The sequence below is a fragment of the Nilaparvata lugens genome, chromosome 8, assembly GCF_014356525.2.
Source record: "Nilaparvata lugens isolate BPH chromosome 8, ASM1435652v1, whole genome shotgun sequence".
Lineage (NCBI taxonomy): Eukaryota > Metazoa > Arthropoda > Insecta > Hemiptera > Delphacidae > Nilaparvata > Nilaparvata lugens.
The window spans coordinates 27,851,342-27,873,329 of NC_052511.1; the positions used below are offsets into that span (position 1 = coordinate 27,851,342).

Below are 21,988 nucleotides of genomic sequence, written 5' to 3' on the forward strand. Positions count from 1 at the left end.
AGTTGCCAGTTAACAACTGTTTCGAAGAGGTACTCTATCTAGATTATAGTTCTATAGTAGCATATGATATGGAAATTTCTGGGAGAAGAAGAATATACATGCTAAAAGACGAACTTTAAACCCTTAAAAACAACCCTTAGAGTTAAAATATTGCCAAAAGATTTCTTAGTGCGCCTCTAAAGGGCCAACTGAACATACCTACCAAATTTGAACGTTTTTGGTCCGGTAGATTTTTAGTTATGCGAGTGAGTGAGTGAGTGAGTGAGTGAGTGAGTGAGTGAGTGAGTGAGTGAGTGAATCAGTCAGTCAGTCAGTGAGTGAGTGCCATTTCGCTTTTATATATATAGATCAACTGCCACGAGTCCCATATCTGTATAAATTCCAGGAGCTCCACCCCATCAATGCAAAGTGTGATTTTAAATTCCCAATTATCATGCTTCAGATACAATTTAAACAAAAAAAAAAAAAATCAAGTGAAAAAGATTGAGCATAAAAATCTCTACAATTAATGTTCAGTGACATTTTCACCTAAAATTTAAAATAAGCACGAAATTCGAGAAAATGTGATTATCCAATCGCAAACTGTTGGCAACTGTTGATTCTATTAAATGATTCACTATGAAGAGGTAGCAGACCTCGTATGTCTCCAGTGTTATTGTCCTGTCACCAGCTGGCTCAGATCTTTGTTTATAAGTAGACTTGATATGCGCGACAATACTAGCGTCAGATGATCAATTTTCATTACGGCAAGGAAAGTTGTGTGAGTGCGCCACACCAGATTTTTATTCATCAAAATGTTCGATGTTTTTGAACGGGTAGTATTATAGTCCACTAAACAGCTGATTTATAATGAATAATTCTATAGTCTGATTTTTACTCTAATATTGGCGTATGAAGGATGCTCCTTTTTCCTTTTATATTATCCCTGAAATGCAAAATTTCCAAAAACCTTGTATATACGTCGACGCGCAATTTAAAAAGGAACATACCTGTCAAATACATGAAAATCTATTACCGCGTTTTGCCGTAAATGCGCAACATATAAACATTTAAACATTAAGAGAAATAATGCCAAACCGTCGACTTGAATCTTAGACCTCACTTCGCTCGGTCAATTCACCTGCCCGTTCTGTTCGTAACCGAAAGCTCAATCCACACAAAACGGACGTGGCGTATGCAATGCAGACCAGGCGGGCGTTGTAGTGGCATTTTAATTATATTTAAATTGTTTTCTAATCCATTAAACAGATAATTTTCTTTCGTTCTCATCTAAACAAGTAGCAAGAAGTGGCGTGAAGGCCACGTAGAGACATATGGAGCGGGCGAGAAAGTGACCATCCGCACCACGTCTCATCTGTCCGTATTCGACTATATATATGTTTACAAAGGATAAACGTGCAAGCGACAAAAGTCCGCGCCAAATCTCTGCCCGAGTCCAAGTTGGTCCAAGACTTTTCAAGAATCGTGTATAATTATCATGGCAGATGGCACTTAGTTTCTAACCAAAATAAATGGGAAGATATTTTGACATTTAATTATCATTTATTTGAAACTGAATTTTTTATATAGTATCAACAAGAATAGCTGAGGTTTAAAAATAATGTACGGTAAGTCGGTAACAACATGAATTATCTCTTCATTTTTTCATAAAAATTTTATATGTTGAATAATCAAGTTGTATACTGTCAGAGAAAACCTTTTTATTTATAGATTGTTTTATTCTATGATACCGACTAATAAAGAGTGTTCTCATTTCATTTCATAAACAAACAGTATAGGAATATATTACATATTTACAGGTACATTATGTAATATTATACATATTCACATAATTAACAAGTATTAATCAACTGCAGTTCCAATATTGATAAAATTTTAGATTAAATTTCGAAGTACCGTAATTAACATAATTAATGGTAAAATATTGATTACGCTTGAAATTAATTAGAAACTATTGACAATGAAAAGAAACACGAAATTTAAATTCATAATTAATTTCCCGTTTAATTGAATACAGGATAATAGTATTTAAGAACATTAATAGATATTATGAACTTCAAATCAAATTGACTGATTTAGTCAGTATTTGAACAGTTTTGACAAGTATTCAGTGACGAGAATTAATTAATTACGTTTGACCAATGACAGAAATTGTGTTTAATTTGAAACAAGCATTCTCAAAACGTATTACTCTTATTCAAAGTATGAATACTGGGGCAATTTATCACACAAAATGGAAACTATATGAACATTTAATAATGATAATAATACAATACCGTAATTGGAAAAATAATATCAGTGAAATTATGCTATATTATAAAAAAGTCTTATAACATTAAGATAAGGTAGACGTTAGTTATTATTGGTAGAAATAAAATTAGATTAATGTATAAGTGCTGGTAGAAGTTGGGAATAAAGACTGAACTGGCTCACTGAGATGTTCAACTTAGTATTCGCTGCTGGAAAATTCAATGTCCTGAAAGGAATATCAAATATATTCATCAAAGTTAATCGTTTAATAGAATATAATTCAAAGACTTAAATAAAATTTTTGTCAATGAATGAAATAAATCAATTTGTTTATTATATTAAAATGTTTGACCATATTTTCATTAAAAATGACTGTCGGTCAGTTGTACGAAATCCAATAGAATTCAACTGCCATGAATCTAAGGGAAAAGTTGCAACGAAAATCAATGAACGGGTCAATATAATTAAGTGTTGTATCGGTGATTGAATTCAATTGGGTTTTCGTACAACATATTAAGTGATTCTTAGAGTTGGCAATTGATTGAAATTCCTAAGTATCAAAATGATTTATTCTGATGATCACAACGTGGACGGAGCATCTAATCAAGAGGAATGAATTAACAGTCAATAATATTAAAAATTACCATTAATCTAAAACATTGAAGATAACTGCTAGATACTCAGAGCTAGGAATCAGTTGCGCCTACAACTGAAAATCCCAATATTAAAGTAACCATTATTATTTTTCTATATATTATTTTAGTGAATTTACAGTTTGCATGTAGGATGACCCTTTGCAGGCGTTTATAGCTTCAAATAATCAAATATATTATCATCATTTTTCAGTAAATCATCCTCTATTTGTAAAAGTGAAGATAAAAGTTGATATGAAAAAATTTAGTGTGGCACTCTTACACATTTTTCCTTGCTGATAATATTTCTCTCATACTGCAATAATATACCGGTACATTGAATATTATTTACAACTTCAACTCTGAAGACTTTCAACATAAAACTCTATTTCTTCTAATATTTGAAAGTCTGTTCGAATTCTGGTTGGAAATAATTAGTGTTCCAACAATCACAAGATGCTATTCAATGCTCAACATTTTAGAAAACGAATTTTTGTTTCAAGATTTTAAAACAGTTGTAATTGAACATTTTGAAGGATATTCCTCATCAGTTTAGAATTAGCGAGCCTTGTGTTCGAGTTGCCTATCTGCAACCTACCTCAAGCGTGAGAGGGAATTTATAAAGACTAAGTGGATTTTTTCAAGGATGGGATGGAGCCCTTGCTAGTTTCCCAGGAAGGAGATTCATGCTAGTTAATAGATGCTTATAATATTTTACTACTCACAAAAAAGCAAAAATATTTTGTACGTGGGCAGGAGTTGAGAAAAAATATATCGTATTAATAATAACCTTTCGAAAATCCTGGATTAAAATATAATTTTCTTTCATCTACAATCAATTTGCAAGTACATTAATGAAATATCTTAATTATTTATATATAAAATAATCAGTAGGGTGAATTTTCTTGGATGAAAAGTTTATGATGAAACTATACGATATATTATCCTCTTGAAAATAATAATAATTTTCGTTGGACGAATGGCCACAACTTGAAGAGCCGAAACAAATAAATATAATTTTCAAGTTTAAAAATAGCTTCCTATTGGTTCGGAACCCACTTAAAGGTGTAGAGGTACACTCTTCTCTTATAATCATACTTTTTATCACTAATCCCCGACGCACAACAAACAAGTTTACAGATTATGTGTGTATGTGTGTAACCCCCCCCCCCTAAGCAAGGAAAAATTATATTATTTTTGTTGTATAAGAAAAGATACAAAGACCCATCTTACCGGTATATTTAGGTGTTGCTGACCACCGTCATCCATGGCATGTTGATCGGGGATTGTAAGCTGCATGAGGCCATCTGAGGCCGCTGCGGTGGTCGCCATCCAACTGGTCGGATTCTGCTTGTCGCTCTGTTCCAGCCAGTCCAAACACCTCTTCAGGGCATTTGATTCCGCTGTCGTCTGTGAAGGCGCATTCTCTCCACTCGTTGCACAGAGTACAGACTTGCCCAACGCTCCATCCGTATTTTGCTTCCTTCTTTTCGGACTGAAAGATAAGTGCAATGAAGAAGCCAGAGACTCTTCATCAAATTTGCGCTGGTTTTTGGTGCTACCAAAGTCTGCTCCAAAGGTCGACAACATGGGCTTTTTCATCGCTTTGCACACTTCAGCCAGTGAGTCGTCTGATTCCAGCATTTGATAATCATCGTCTACAGAAGGGATATTAAAAGACATACTCTTGTCGATTAGAGTTGATTCTCTACCATCATCTACACAATCCCACATGTCATCAAGTGTCAAATCATAATTTGTGCTCACTTGCTCTGAACTTCGAGCATCAATGCCATTCTTGTCACTCTCATTCGAGTACTTGCTCATGTTTCTGAAACAATCACTGAGAATTAATGAAGAATTGCTATTTTTATCACCTTTCCTTGCTCCAGAAGACTCTGAGGATGAATTAGAGTGATAATCCTGAAGTTCATTTTCCATTTCAAATAACTGGCTTGAAATGTGCCCCTCAGACAAATGCTCAAATCTATTTGCATGCTGGATTGGCGCTTGCATCGGCGTGGGTGAGATTTGACTTGGAGGTTTCTCCAAACTATTCACTTCTCTATCAAATATCTTTCTGATTTTGATGTTAGCAGATTGCATATGGGAAAGTTGTTTTGTATTTAATTTCTTTTGTGGCTTATTTCCCTTTCCAAATGGGATATTTATGGACTGGAAATGGGAAATATTACTCTCCCCACATGAATCATTTTCAACCATTTCTCCTCCAGAACAAAGTTTTTTCTCAATCTCTGATGGACTAGAATATTTGCTTTCATTTTGATTACTTTTCAAAGACTCATTATCAAAAAGAACCCTTACATTGCATTGTCTTGCTTTCTCTTCACTTGAAATATTTTTTGTGAATGGAATATTTTTTGATTGTAAATATGTTGTATATTTGTTGACTTCGACACTTTCAACCATTTTTTTTCCAGAACCAGATAGCATTTCTATTTTTTCAAGATTGGAATTGATACTTCTGTTTGAAGATTCATTATTGGATGGATCACTTCTATTACTTCTTCTATCAGTCTCTACATCTTCTCCAACAAACTCTTCTAAACCTTGATTAGATGAGTCTTGAGTTAAAAACTCATTTTCATTATCAATGATTTCAGTTACATCGTGCAGTTGAATTTCTGTACTTTCAAAAAAAAAAATTTCTGTCTCAAGTACATCTGAATTATTTATTTTATTTCTAGGAAAGAATGGAATTTTTACACTGTCAAAACGCAATGATTCTTTTTCCTCATTTTTGGAATTAGATTGTCTTTTCTCAAAATTGTCTATTGCAATAGGTGTTCGGACGTCTTGAGCATTTTCCTCACTGATGATTTCATTTGGTTGGCAAATTGGTCTCTCTTGGGTGCGCTTGTGCACTTCTATGCACGATAATTCCTCATCTGACAAGTGAGTTTCAATCCTACTACTACTCAGATACGATCGTTCAATCGGCTCAATGGTTCTATCGGGTGAGCACACGTTGTGAAGTTCGCTAAATGCTTCTATTTCATTTTTATCTCTTCCAATACTTTCATGCCAAGAATTTGGAAGATTATGTTGATCTGTGATACTCACATCCTTTTCCATATATATTTCCTTATTTTGAAGCGAGCTTTCAAAGATATTGTCTTTACAAACAGTTGTTTTTTCATCAGAAAATATGTACGTGTTTTGCGATATTCCTTCTTTAAGTTCTTCATTTTCCCCTTCATCATCATTACTTTCATCATCAAGAATGTTCAAAGATTCATCATTGGGTGAATTATATTCGATAGTTGAGCTATCATTGTCTTTTTCGGGAACACTAAACTCGAAGATTTCTTCCAAGTTTGTATGAAATTGTACAGACTTGTCGAGGGTTGATACGTTTATTTGATGTGAGCTATTTTTCAAAATACTTTTGTTCATTATCGTACTCAAGTCTACTTTTGCGCTACTGCTGACTGCATTTTTTTCCTCCATATTTTTTGGTTGAGAGTTTTCACAGCTCATTTTAGACATATCTTTGAATTTCTCGAATTGGTTCAAGAGTCTTTTGTCCTTGGGACTGTTGATATTTTTTTGTTGTTCATTTGTTTTTGTTGATACATGAGACGGTCGCGTTTTCCGACATAGTGGTTTATAGGGTTGAATTTCTGTTGCTTCAAACAGTTCGGTCAAATCATCATATACATTATCTTGGAATGCTGGGGATGATGGTGCTTCAATTATTTCAGGATGGCGGGAGAAGTCATTCTCAATAATAGATGATTCGTCGCAGTCTTCGAAAAGACGGACGCTTGTAGCGATTACATTGGCTGATCTTGAATATTGATTATTATTTTTGCTCAGCCGCCTAGGCCTATTAGTCTTCAGTTGCTTCATGAAAGTCCTGAAAAAAGTAAATTTTGCTGTTGAAAGTTGAGAATTCAGTAATTATTCTGATAAACAATAGTTTGGTAAACTATCTATGTAACTATTTAATAGAATATGAACAATCTATTTAACTACGAAATTATCCATCAAGTTTTGACACTAAAATGACGACTTGCAGACTATATAAATTGTCAAAAATATAAAATATTCACTCACTGTTAATAAAAAGTAGACACTGTGTCGATGAGTAAATATTTTATATTTTTCACAATGAATTAGGCTGATAGGCTAAAGTCTGCGTTGTCATTGTAGTGTCAAATTTGATGAATCATATAGAGCAGTTCGTGATGGATAGTGAAATTCAAACGAAATTATTGAAGTGATCAATCAAGAAAAATCAGCCTTTGTGGTGTATCTGCAGGTGGTACAATATTAATTGGCGAGCTGTGTGAATGTTGATTTAAATGTCTTTTCTATTATTATCATTTTTCTACTCCGTTCTTCAAATGCTACCAAGTCTTTAATTTCTCTTATTCAAGAAATACAAGGTTACCTATATAATTATTATTTTGATTGAAATTATCATGTGCTTTATACTTATCTATGAAGACATTTAGAATGTTTTTTTCAATTTAAATACAGATTGATTGTTTTGTTCTGAATATGCTTCCAGTTGTAGTATTATATCATTCATTATATTTTGTAATGTCAAAGTTGAGTGGTAGAGAGTACTTAAAAGTTCTAGCTCCGCATATAGATAAATAATATTTTTATTTCATTTTCATATGTTTAAGCGCATTCACCTACTGAGCAGATCAACATTTTTTTGAGCTCTCGACTGGTATATAAATTGCAGTGTAGTAGAATTAGACTAGCCTACCGTACGTAGCTTGCATAGTCATTGGCCTTAAGGCCTGGGGAACAATACCATACAAACTTGCAAAACCATTGGTTGAGATTCATATTTCAAAGTAGTCAGCATCTGATTAACATTGGTTTGCTATCCTTGATTGTCATTGGAAAAAACAGAAAAATCCGTCCTTCATCTAACAGCAAATTGTTTGTAATCAAGGAATATGAAGAACTACCATAATATTCTATCTTAAAATCATGGAAAGATGAATTTTCTTTATGAATAAAATATATTTCATATATAATTGATCATTGATCATATTAGATCAGATTCGATGTATTATATAGAAGGCGGTAAAAAAGGAAACATGACAACAATGCTATTCTATGAAATTCCCTTGTAATAATTAGAGACATTAGTAAACATGCACCCACATATACATTACCAAGTCTCCAGTTACATCCGAATACATGCATTTATTAATAAAATCATTGCTTGAATACCTGGTACCAATTATTCACATACACATGCATAAAGGCAGCCTATTTTGAAGTCAACTAGTTCATTGCAATTGCTACACATACAATCTTCATGGATATCTATAGCTATAATTACAGTTATTGCTTCACTTATAGAGAAGAAATCCCAAAACTGAATAGATCAAGTCACAATATACATCTTTTTGAGTATATTAGAGAAACTTTTAGGTTATCTATCATCAAGAATGAATTTGAATCATCTACAGTAAAAAAGTGATACAGAGAATAACAGAGAGAAATCAAAACTAAATAAACTTAAATGAGAATACTAGGCATCTCTCGCAGAAACTTGGTGTACGGTATATCAAGAAGGAATGTGACGCACCATCTGTGAGTATAACCCTCCCCTGAAAGGATGTAAGCTTTTTCACAATTTCTAGTCATTTTTCTAGATGAAAATTTAGAATAATATTTGTGATTGAATACTAAATAAATAAATATAATGTGTGATAGAAATTAAAAATAATATACATGAAAGAGAAAGTTGGAAAGCATTTTCATGGAAGGAAGGTAGTAACTTTGCCCATAATGAACCTGCTGAGGTAGATTGTTAGTAACAGTAACAATATTGTAGATTGAGGTAACAAATTTGTTATTTTTTCTAACCGTGCATGATAATTAGGTATTAAAGAATTTTCATATACCGCAACTGAGATTCTGTCACTACCTATCAATTCGATTACTTACACTTCATAAGTGAATGGTATCAACAACTAGTCTCTTCGCAGGCTGGACCTATATTGAATGAATATTTCTATTTTCAATGTGAATTTCAAATTTTATCAACACATCACATAGTAACAGTTATTAAAATTAAAACTTTTATGATGACTTACATTCTTATGAATGTTTTACAAGAAATCGCGATATTGAATCTTGACAATAGCTCAATCCAAAATGGTCTTTATTTACCAGAACTATTTCACATTAATCATGTCTAATTCTTTACTTTTAGGTACCGTATCAGTTATTGAAGTCAGAAAATAATGTTACGGTAGTCTTTGGATACATACCGTATTGTAATAATAATTATTATTTTAGCTTGAACATTTATATTAAAACAGATATAAGAAATAATAAATCACTCACTTTTTAATTTTGAAGCCGCAGGCTGGAATGTTCAATTTTTCTAGAGCTATGCCGAATATTTGATCTGCATTGAGGAATCCATATCTCACTCTGCATAGTGCTAAATGTTTATCAAAGTATTTTGTGTAGATGGGGTTTCTCCTCTTGACAGTTCTGTTGAAATGCTCTGCCCACATTTCAGCTGCAGGAATCTGTCCACTTCTCACCCAATTGGGATTTTTGTCTTTGTACATAATGTCCAAATTCATCTACAAAATTAAAAAAAATAGGTGAGAAACATAATTTATAAGTTTATACAATAATATGATCATAGTTTTATATAAATGTTCCCGACTTTTCTCTGCTTTCAACTCGGTTGACTAAAATATGTAGCCGCCAATCGTCATTATGTTATTCCCGTTTATTATTCTCCCTCCTCACACACAGACTTGTTCTAGGTGAGGAGTACAATTCTTTGAAACTATTGTAAAGTTAACATAGGATGAGGCTTACAGCTCAATGACGAGCAAGGAAAGTTGTGTGAAGGAAACCACACCAGATTTTTTCTTCATTAGGTATCAAATAAATTGAACTATCAAATAAATTGTTATTGAACAGGAATAACTCGTCACTCGTGCTTTGCAAAAGTCTTTGATGAACACAAGTTGATGATTTCACAAATTACATGCGTTTTTATCAACTTGACAATAACTGCAAAAATTGTCAATTCCAGCAAGAGCATCCTTCATATTCTACCACAAAGCTATACCAAGCGTACAGTACTTGTGAAAATTTAATATGATATGACTCTCTCTCAAAAGAAGGCTAAAATACATTAAAATAAGTAAGACAAATTAAATAATTGGCCGAGCGAAGTGAGGTCTTAGATTCAAGTCAACGGTTTTGCATTTCTCTTTATGTTTATATTTATATTAATGTTCCGCATTCACGGCGAAACGCAGCAATAGAGTTTCATGAAATTTGATAGGTACCTATGTTCCTTTTTGAATTTCGCGTCGACGTATATACAAGGTTTTTTTAAATTTTGCATTTCAAGGATAATACAAAAATAAAAGGAGTCTCCTTCAAACGCCAATATTACCGTAAAAATTAGACTATAGAATTATTCATCATAAATTAGATGTCGAGTGGATTATTAATAATTGCATGCAATGAATATTCCAATGTAACTTGGTAAAAAACACCTGTCGTGTGGACTATTATAATTGCATTCAATGAGGCATGCAATTGATAACTCGAAGTAGCATAGTATTTTCTCCCGACTTTTCTCGGCTTTCAACTCGGTAAGCTTTACAAAAAATTATTATTATCATTGTCGGTACAACAACCCAAACCACCATTAGTTGTTTACACACCGATATCTCGCCGATACGACAGGATAGGATATAATTTACTCTGATGGACAGTATTAGAGGAGGCTGTGGTTTATAACTGCGCGAGGTCTACTGATCACAGAACTACTAGTATTGTATTAATTAATGAAATTAGATCAAAATAGACTTATCAGCTATAACTATCCTTTGTAAATTAAGAATGTCACATTTACATGTTAGCCCAGCCTCTTAATTCAACAAAGGTAAATGAAGGCCAGAGCTGGCAAACAACCCATCCACACATTGGCGCTGGCCGACATCTAGGCCTCTGTTGGGCCATGTAGATGCGGCATAAGAAATTTAACCTATAGTTGTGTGACTGAAGACTGAAATCTTAAAAGTATATTTATAAATTTATAGAAATAAATATAAATTTTATGGGTATTATGAGCAATTTTCCAATCTAAACTAGCTATAATAAATAAGTATATATAGCCCAGTCAATGAAGGTCCAAAAAAGCAGTTTCGATCCGAAAATTAAATGAAAGCTGAATTTCCCACCATCGATAGAACCCTCCCAGAGGGTCATTCTCCCAAAAGTCCCAAGGAATTCCCTTGGAGCTTTCCGCCCCAGCCCCCTAAAACATGAAAAATGCAGGTAAACACGGGAAATCAATTATCTCTGTAACCATTGATCGGAAACAGTTCTATTTTATGCCATTCGATTCGTTACATTATGGACTACAATATTAGTTATATTCATTTTTCCAATAAAATTAACAGTTTCCTTGATAAAATAATATATATGTAAAAATTTAGGGGGTTTGTGATTTGATTTTTTTGTTTTCTTCAATTAACTCCGAAACCAGTAGTTTTAAAGGAAATTGAGACAAATAATTAATGTAGCCACTGTCATTGCAAATCCATTGATGTATATTGTTATGTATTTGCTATTGGATTTGACGCTGTGGAAGGGGAAACAGTCGACGCGGAACGGCGCGGCTGACTCTCTTAGCTATAGCAAACAGCAAACTGGAAATGAATTATCTCTGTAACCATTAATCGTAAAAAAATCTATCATATGTCATTCGATTCGTTACATTATGGACTAAAATATTAGTCGTATTCATTTCCTCAATAAATCAAACAGTTTCCTTGATAAAATAATATATATGTAAAAATTTAGGGGTTTTTCGATTTGATTTTTGTTTTCTCCGATTAACTTCGAAGCAAATAATCTAAAGAAAATTAGACAAATAATTAATGTAGCCACATTCATTGCCAATCCATTGATGTATATTGTTATTTATTTGCGATTCGATTTGTCGCTGTGGAAGGGGAAACAGTCGACGCGGTACGGCGTGGCTGACTCTCTTCACCATAGTAAACAGTAAAATACAGTAGTAGGCCTACTGCTTTCCAAGTTGCATCTTATTCACACTATGGCGCTCGAAACAATCAATTTTGTCTATTGTTTTGACATGCATTGAAACTAATTTTTCACATTTTAATTCTCTAAAATCATTTTGTTGTTATATATTTGCTAAATCATGCATTCTATGACAGACAAAGATATTGTTTGCAACCGATAAAATATTCATACTATTACATAATATAATACATATTTAAAATACGTTTGAATGATCATAATACTATGCTAAAATTTATCATAAGTTAAGAATTTCAAAAACTGAGATAAATCATAGATTACAATAATGTTAACAGTGGCAATTTCCTTAAAAATCATAGCGTGCAGTATTTGCTGTTTTCTACAGTTAATATTCTCCAAGCCAGGTTGATAATATTTCTTCAGTTGAGCCAAATATATATGACGGCTGAGGCATAAAAAATTTATACATTGGGCTTGTTGAGTTGAAACTTTCTATGATTCTCTCTGTAAAGTAGCTTATATTCCGTTCTTACTAGTTGAATCTACATTATTTAGACAGTCCAATATGAAAATTCAGTAGATTCTAAAGATGAAAGCCATGCAAACATACAAATTGAGGAAGAGTAAGCATGCATAAAAGGTAGGAAAATCATGAAAGTGTTTCACATTTAACCACAAAGTACCCTACCGTATAAGATTAATTGAAAGATGATTCATCATTTTCTATTATTTTTGTTAACATATCGATTTTTCACCTCCACTCGCATCTTGTCATTCATTACACAAGGTTGGCAGAAGCTTTTCTTCATGTCGATTGATGTTGATTGAAATTGATATTGATTAGGGCACCAAAAGAATAGATCATTTTCTATTCGAAGCATTCAAATTAAATACATTGAACATGATTTCTTGGTTGGGTGAAGCTGTTTGAAAAATGTACCTGATTATCAATTTCATGGTTTTTATACCATTCTAGTTCATTGTGATCATTGAAGGGTTGAAGTGAGATGAGTTAGTTCAAGTGAATTCTAGTACACAAGTATATTGTGCTTATAATGGGATCTTCTTTATTTTCTATCGATGTTTTGCTCCAGTAGAGAAAATTTAAAATGTTTGTTTTACATTTTATAAGCTTTATAAATAATATAAATTAACGGTAATATAAATTTGATAAGTCCAGTATTAAATTAATCGATGTTGATTTTCATTGTATCGCTTTGTATCAATGTTACTTGCACTGTTTGCAATTCATCACTATTCTCTCAAGAATTAGTTTTTTATGAATTTCATGATCTAAAAATTGAAATTCAAATGCTACTTGGGTGACGTTCACATTCCACTGTTTTTTTTACAATAATTGTTACGTTGAAGAGTGAGGCAATTCAATCCATTTGGAAGTAGAAGGAAATCACAGTGCGATTTGAACAGTGACTTTGAAATTCAGTTGCTCAATTCATTTCGGCTTGATACAATTATTTGTAATTATAGTTGATCAGAAATATGCATTGTATATAATGTTTATATTTCAGTTTGACTAATCTTCTATCACAGTCTCGCTTTCATTCATAAACATGATAATCCTAAATACGCGTTGATTACCTTAAAGATGTGGCTTATCTTACGTCGAACAATGTACAATACAAACAATTTTCATTAATTTACTATTATGATAATCATTGGAATTTCTGCCTGTGATTGAGAAAAAGTCATTTTATGAGCCTTGAAATTCGTACCTAGAAAAAGTTGCATTATTACTAGAGTTTTTTTTTATTTTTACTATTTATTATAGGTACTTTACATTGATTTTTGTGATTATAGAGATCAACTACTTCATTCTGAATCAGGATAAGGATAAATAGGGAAATTGTGAGATGGGGATAACATCCATAGTTACATAGCATCAATTTGTAAGCTCTGATTTGAACGGAACTGCGATTCTGGCTTGGTATTGCCTCTTCATGTTCAGTGAGAATAGAAAGCTTCAAAGTAATTCGTTCTCACTATATGTGATAATATTGGTAATATTTGGTAACATTTGTTAATATTTGAACCGAATGTGCAACAAATTAATCTACTTTCAGCTTGAAAATTTTCAATTTATCAGGAGTACCGTGTTATCATATAGTATCTCAGGTAGGCCCACCCTTTTATTTTTTTTGTTCACGTGATCTGATGATATTCATTCCATTATCAAGTGTTTAAATTATAAAGAATGATGAAACAAGATAAAACACAAGATAAGTTATGAAAAGAAATTTTGAATCTTCATTTTTCACAAAATAAGGATAATAAGGATGATATCATGAAACTATTTGAAAAACATCAATATCTGAAACTAGAGTTATCAAATTGTGTTACCTCTGACTCGTATGGAGAAGGAACACTTCAAATTAATATAATAAATTCTGTGAACAAACAACGAAATCCTGATTTTTATCATGAGCATGGTTAAATCAAGAAAATTGTAATATTTTTTAGAGTATTGAAAAGTGAAAATCTATATACAGCGCATGTCAAAACAATAGACAAAATTAATTGTTTCGAGCGCCATAGTGTAAATGAGATACAATATAGACAGCAGTATTATTCTGTTTACTATGGTGAAGGGAGTCAGCAGCGTCGGCTGTTTCCCCTTCCACAGCGTCAACTTGAATCGCAAATACAAAACAATATATCAATGGGTTCGCAATGAATGTGGTCACAATAATTATTCGTCACATTGTTTTTTAAAACTACTTGCTTCGAAGTTAATTGGAGAAAACAAAAAAATCAAATCGAAAAACCCCTAAATTTTTACATTATATTATTTTATCAAGGGAACTGTTCGATTTATTGAGGAAATGAATCCAACTAATATTGTAGTCCTTAATTTAACAAATCGAATGACATATGATAGATTTTTTTCCGATTAATGGTTACAGAGATAATTGATTTCCAGTTTACTGTTTACTATGGCTAAGAGAGTCAGCCGCGCCGTTCCGCGTCAACTGTTTCCCCTTCCACGGCGTCAAATACATAACAATATACATCAATGGATTTGCAATGAGAGTGGCTACATTAACTATTCGGCTCATTTTTCTTTAAAACTACTTGCTTTGAAGTTTATCGAAGAAAACAAAAAAATCAAATCGCAAACCCCCTAAATTTTTACATATATATTATTTTATCAAGAAAACTGTTAATTTTATTGAAAAAATGAATATAACTAATATTGTAGTCCATAATGTAACGAATCGAATGGCATATAATAGAACTGTTTCTGATCAATGGGTACAGAGATAATTGAGATAATTGATTTTCCGTGATTACCTGCATTTTTCAACTTTGAGGGTGGCTAGGGGGGAAAACTCCTAGGGGATTTCTTGGGACTTTTGGGAGAATGACCCTCTGGGAGGGTTCTATCGATGGTAAAAGATTCAGCTTTTATTTAATTTTCGGATCGAAAAAACCTTTATTGACTGGGCTAATAATTCTCGCTTTGAATAGCTCTGTTCATAGCCATCATCATCTTCTCTATCTATAAAAGGCTAAGCCCCGACAGACTGAAATCACACCACAGCCCAAACTATATACTGAGCCTAAAAACTTGAAATTTTGCACAATTGTTCAGGGTAGCCTCAAAACATCTACTAAGAAAGGATTTTCAGAAATTTGCCCCTCTGAGGGAGCTGGGGCCCCCAAACATTTTGTACTTTTTAATCGCTCATTGCACAGCAAAGTCATGAGGAACTTTTTTGTTCAGCTACGAAAAAAAATTATATCTATGCAGAAAAATTCCGATCAGGAGCACAGGGGGGTTCAGGAGAAGGAATTTTTGGAAAATGTTGACATAAAATAATTATAATCACACTATAGCTCAAACTAATTGGCCTACAGACTTGAAACTTTGCACAAATATTCTTCAAACAGTTCAGTATCAGTTCAGATTTCAATGAAGACGGTTGTGACGATAGTACCGCTCTAATCAGTAACCTGCCGCTGGGCGAAATAAAGTTTTGAACAAACTCTTTCCAAACAAAAGTGAATTCATCATGGTACAGTGTTTTAAGTGTGAAATTGTTTTGGCAGAAAAAGAATTCTCAGTTGAGTGTAGTGATTGTAAAAATGTGTTTCATCCTTCATGCACACGACTGGAATCCATAGAAAAATTCAAGAAAATGAATACACGCAGGCTCGAGCTGCGAGGAAGTGCGACAACTGCAAGCTGGAAAAGACTAATAATTCGGGTCAGTTAGATTTAAATTCGAAACAATTTACTTAGATAATCGCTAGTTTGCGTGCTGATAATACCCTTTTACGCACCGAACTCACTGCCCTTTTCACTACAAAACTAGAGGAATTGAGTGTTGAAATGGAAAGTCTTAGTTCATGCACTCTCGAAATCAAAGCTCACATTGACAATCTAACTAAAGAAAATAAAGTTTTAAAACAGAAATGTCAGGATCTTGAAAAACAATGCAAAGAGTCTCAAAACCATGTAAATAGTTTACAAAAAGAGATAAACGCTTTTCAACAACACACAAGAAAAGACAATTTAGAAAAAGTCGGCATTCCGGAGACAAATGGAGAAAATCTACTATACGTCATGGAATCAGTGGCTAAGACTATAAATGTAAATTTCAAAAAAGAAGATTTCGCAATAGTTCATAGACCGCCAACTGCCAAAGGACCTTCGTCTATAGTCGCTAAATTCATTTCAAGAACCATAAAATTGAATTGGGTCTACGCTGCAAGGAAAAAGAAAACCATCAAATCTACCGAGATATGCAGTAAATTACCTCCATCGAACGAACGTATACATAAATGAACATCTTTCTCCTTTCTTTAAACGTCTACTGGGAAAAGCCAAGGTTTTGAGGAACAACAAAAAACTAACTTTCGTGTGGGTGCGTGACTGCAAAATCATTGTTAAAAAACTGAAAATTCGCGAACCAGAAGGATAATGTGCGATGAGGACTTGGATGAATTTAAATAGAAAGACACTTTTCGTCTCCAATGCGCAGTGGGCAGGGTAGATAATCTGTTTGTTTTTTTTCTCACTCTTTAAATTCAACTTTTTTCTCACTTTTTTAATTTAAATACCCTTTTTTCCATTATTTTTTTCTAGGTTGTCAAACAAAGATTTTTTAAGCTCTTGATGCTTCATGAGTTTAATTTTGACGAGGTGATAGATTTAGAATGTTACGATACAATAGAGTGTGATGATATTTTTAATTTTAATCCGGTGCCTTATACAAATGAAATGGGTGATATCAATTTTCTAAATATATTTCAAATGAACATTCGCACACTATACAGAACTGCAAAATCAATTACGATGTTATTGTGTTAACCGAGACTTGGATGACGGATGATAAAGTTTTTGAATATAGTATAGATGGATATACAGTTATAGATAGACCAGGTATGTTGAATAAAAGTAGGCTAACGGTTTGTGCGTTTTTGTTAAAGATAACATGAAGGTTGACTATCTTCTTATTGAAAATTCCGAAGCTTCTACTATCTCGATTAGATTACAAGCTTTCAACTATTTTATAGCATTAATTGCGATCTACAGATCACCTTCTACTAATATTGAAGGTTTCTTGAATGATTTAGATGCTACACTAAGTGGTATCGATAAAAATGAGAATGTACTTTTAATTGGAGATATGAATATTGATATACTAAAAAATAGTTATTTAGCCAATGAATATCTAAGTCGATCTGATGCAAACGTACGGTCTGAAATCTCTGGTGAATAAGCCCACAAGAACAACTCACAGCACAAAAACTTGTATAGACCATATTTTATTAAGAAATTTGAACTTTAAGGACAAAATTATAATAAGCTCTATACAAAAGACCTATATTACAGATCATTACTGCACTACCCTACATATTGGAAATTCAAACTTAGTTAATAAAGATAATAATGAAAAAATTGCTAAAAAGATAAACTACTCATTACTAATTGATAAACTGAAAGAAAAACTTGGAGAAATGAAACAAATTTGTCCGAGGAAAATCTAAATTTGGATGATTACATTGATAATTTTTTTCATAAATTATGTAAATATTTCTACTGAACAAATAAAAATAACAAATAAGAATAAACCCCTGAAAAAATGGATAAGCTCAGGTCTGATAAAGTCTATTAGAGAACTAGATAAAATGCACAAGAAACTTAACAGCAAATCTTTCAATACGATTCTACAAGCCAAGTATAAAAAGTATAGAAATTTATTGAATTCATTGATTAGAAAAGCAAAAATCGATTATTATAAAAATAAAATGGCGAATTCTAAAGGCAATAGTAAAAAAACATGGGATTGTATAGAGGAGATTTTAGAAACTCGACGTAAAAATAAACCAGTAGATATTGACCCAGAAATTTTAAATTGCTATTTTTCAAAAGTTGGCAGAACGTATGCAGAAAAACTAATAGTACGATTAACTCGAATAACACACAAGCGTTACCCACTAATCAAACACAAAATGTTCCACATTCTTTTTTCATGTACCGGTACCCTACAAACTCTAAGGAAATATCTGCTTTAATCAAAACCTTGAAAAATAATTCATCACCCGGGGTCGATGGGATTAGTAATATTTGCTTGAAAAATATTGCTCATTACATAGCACAGCCATTATCGTTTTTATACAATAAAATTAATGTCTAGAGATCGGTCATTTTCCATCCCACTTTAAAGTTGACAAGATTATACCTTTATACAAATCAGGCGATAGAAAATCTCCAGAAAATTATCGTCCTATCAGTTTAATTAGTAATTTGTCTAAAATATTTGAAAAAAGTGCGTATTCTTAATTATCTCAGGAAACATAATTTCATAGCAGAAAATCAGTTTGGTTTTCAGGAGGGGAAGTCCTCTGAGGATGCAATGTCTCGACTGGTGAGGATTGTGTCTGAAAACTTCTTAATGAATGAAAAAAACCTTTGCTGTGTTCTTGGATTTGGCGAATAAGGCTTATGATACCATCCCTCATCAAACTTTACTTAAAAACTGGAAAATATAGGTTTCCGTGGACCAGTTTTAAAACTATTGAAGGCCATCTACAAAATAGATCCCAGATATTAAAATCAAGCAGAGTAAATCTAACTGAGTTTGGCCTACCTCAGGGCACAGTTCTCTCACCAATATTATTTTTAATTTACATAAATTACACTGAAAATTAATATTAATGGATGTTATTCCATCTCTTTTGCTGATGATACAGCTCTAGTTTTTTTTCCGGTTCTACGTGGAAAGAAACAAAACTTCTAACAGAATTAGGTCTCACAGCAAGTCATGGCTTGATCTGCACACGCTCACTTTAAATACAAGAAAAAGCGTATATATGACTTTCTCGCCTTCAATAAACTCCATCCCTGCGGAAATGTTAAATGGTGGAATTGAAATTCATTCGTTTGACTGTGCTGAAAGGAGTAGTCTGTCAGACTCAGATTTTGTTGTTAGGGACTGTATATGACAATCACTGACAAACGTGTGAGAGAAGTTAAATATCTAGGTGTTTTAATAGATCAACATCTGAAGTGGAATGCACATATTGATAATATGTGTAAAAAATGAAATATATTGTTCATAAATTCTACAGATTCAGCAGTGTTGGAGATTTAAAGTTATTGATGATGGTCTATCCAGCTTATGCCCAATCCATATTTTAGTATGGTATAAGGGTTTGGGGGGGTGCCTTAGACACTCATTTCAATAAAATAGGTGTGATTCAGAGGCACATACTAAAAGCTGCTCTCCAAAGTCCGAGACGATATCCCAGTCACTTACTTTATGAAGAATTCCCGGTTCTGACAGTGAGACAACTCTATATAAAAAATGTAATACTTTATATCAATAGATCCAAAAATACTTTCACTCCATACTTCCCAGCTTACAATTTCAGATCGCCATCAAATTACCGTGTTTCCAGGACAGACCTAATAGTATGCCGTAGACAGTTCCCCTATGTAGAAAATAGATTGATTAACCTGTTACCCGAAAATTTAATTTTAGATAGCATCACTAAATCAAGTACAAAAAAAATAATTGATTGGATTAAATCAACAAATGTGTTTCACTTAATTCACAACACAATTTGATTTCTTTCTCTAGCATTGCCATCAAACTTACATACAGTATATATACCGGAGGAGGAGGAGGAGGAAGAGAAGGGTGAGGAGGATGAAGAGGAGGAGTAGGTGGAGGAAGAGGAAGAGGTAGTGAAGGAGAAGGTGGAGGAAGAGAAGGAGAAGGAGGAGGAGCAGGTGGTGAAGGAGGAGGAGTAGTAGTTGGCGGGGTGGAGGATTGAGGAGGTGGTCGAGGTGGGGGAGGAGGAGGAGGAGGAGGAGGCGGCTTGAGTTACTATTCATTTCAAGTTTATAAACTCTTCAAAGACTTTCTATTGAATGTATATATGGTTTAGTTTATAATACAGGTTTGTGTTAAAGTTGGTGTGAACAGAGGTTTCAGCAAACTTGGCTCAAAGCCAGATTTGCGTAAACCTGGCTTTGAGCCAAGTTTGCGCAAATATCGTTGTCGTGTAGACCAGGTACCGGCATAACATATGTTGTAATCATTGGAAAGCTTAAAATAATCTCATCAATCAGCTGATCGAATCAATTTTGCGTTGGTCAAGAGCGCGAGCTTGCCACGGGTTTGTTCCATTGTTGTATGCTTGGCCAGTTGAGTTTTGCGCCTTCTATCAGCTGTGTAATATTACATTTTTCTTCTCACATTTGAATCGAATCTTCAATTCTAGATCTATGGAACTTTATAGTAAATGTCAGAGTTATCAATAGACGGACAAATTTTTTGACGGAGAATTTATTATCGTAAATGTTTGTTGCATTGTTCCATGGTGTCACCGAGGCAGGGTTAACAAATTACTGGATAAATGGTTTATTTAAATCGAGATATATATAAAAATTTAAAATAACATTTTCAAAATAAAGTTTTATTGAGAACAGATGTAGAATGTGAATTCTAAACTTATAAGTTATAATTTTTGATGACGTGTCTGTGGAGATCGATATTGAACAGGGCGTTGTTTTCGTGACTGGCAACTTATGTTTTTTTTCCTGTTCTTCTTTCTTCTTCTGAAAAATGGCTTGCTACAAGTATTGTTGTCGTAGAGTTTTGCTCTAAATCATTTTCGTTTATTAATGTTTTAGATTGAGTTTTATATAAATTTTTGTGCAAAATTAGCTATTAGTGTAGTAAAGCCAATAGCCACTGTGTTTCAACTGTAAACTAGATAAGTATTTTAGTTCGTAGTTACTTGAAATAATTAGGCTTGTAAGTTATTGTTCTTTGTATATTTCTGTGTTTTGCCAAAATTTCATCTGAAGATTATAAGTTAATTTGCTCTGAAAACTGGATTTCTCATTCATGGGCAATAGATCCATTCACAGTTTATCAAGAATCTATTTTATTGGAGCCGACAACTATTCTTAGGTTGATAGGTGTTAAATGCTATTCCAACCGTTTAAGGAAAAATTGGTAGCACGGCAAATGTTACCCCTGTGGTGGGACAGAATTACAAAATAAATATGTCCCAAATGGTACACCATGAAATCCCTGGTTATAGAAATTATTAGTGGATAGATATCTTGATAGGTTATGAATGGTTTGTTGCTGAGTGGGAGGTCGGTTCAAGAGAGATCAAGTTTTAATGAATCAGTGCATATTACAAAATGGCAAACATTAAAAATGATCTGAATCTTATAGCATTCTTAACACAAAAGTTTGATGAGCAAAATGCTAAATTTGATAAGCAAAATGCTAAGTTAGACCAAATGTTTAAAAATCAAAATGCTAGGTTTGATGATATGAAGCAAGAATGTACTAGCATTAGACTAGAGCAGGTTAGTATAAACCTTCTATTGAAAAATGCAAATGAAACATTGAAAGATATAGTCATGAAAATGAAAACAAATTGAAGCAGGATGATAGTAGTGTTAAGTTACAAGATCAACTCATTCAAGTTTCTGACAATGTAGGCCTAGTTACTGTTGTTGAAAAAGTCAACCCTAGTGAGATAGTAGAATTGAGTAAAGAAGTAGG

General features: G+C 33.0%; 1 protein-coding gene across 4 annotated transcripts in view; it reads right to left on the bottom strand.

Annotated features, from left to right (window-relative positions):
- Positions 1–1,430: 1,430 nt before the first annotated feature.
- The window catches only part of LOC111057981 (dentin sialophosphoprotein), a 48,205-nt gene continuing 27,647 nt past the window's right edge, over positions 1,431–21,988 (bottom strand). For 2 of the 4 annotated variants that reach the window (XM_039434416.1, XM_022345469.2), the window contains exons 3-5: positions 9,228–9,475; positions 4,116–6,762; positions 1,432–2,476 (exon numbers count right to left, since the gene is read on the bottom strand). In XM_039434416.1, coding sequence (XP_039290350.1) covers positions 2,447–2,476; positions 4,116–6,762; positions 9,228–9,475 — 2,925 coding nt within the window. In that variant the 3' untranslated portion in view covers positions 1,432–2,446. Of the gene's footprint in view, positions 2,477–4,115; positions 6,763–9,227; positions 9,476–21,988 lie in introns of all 4 variants that reach the window. The other 2 variants (XM_039434415.1, XM_039434417.1) reach the window with 2 other exon arrangements.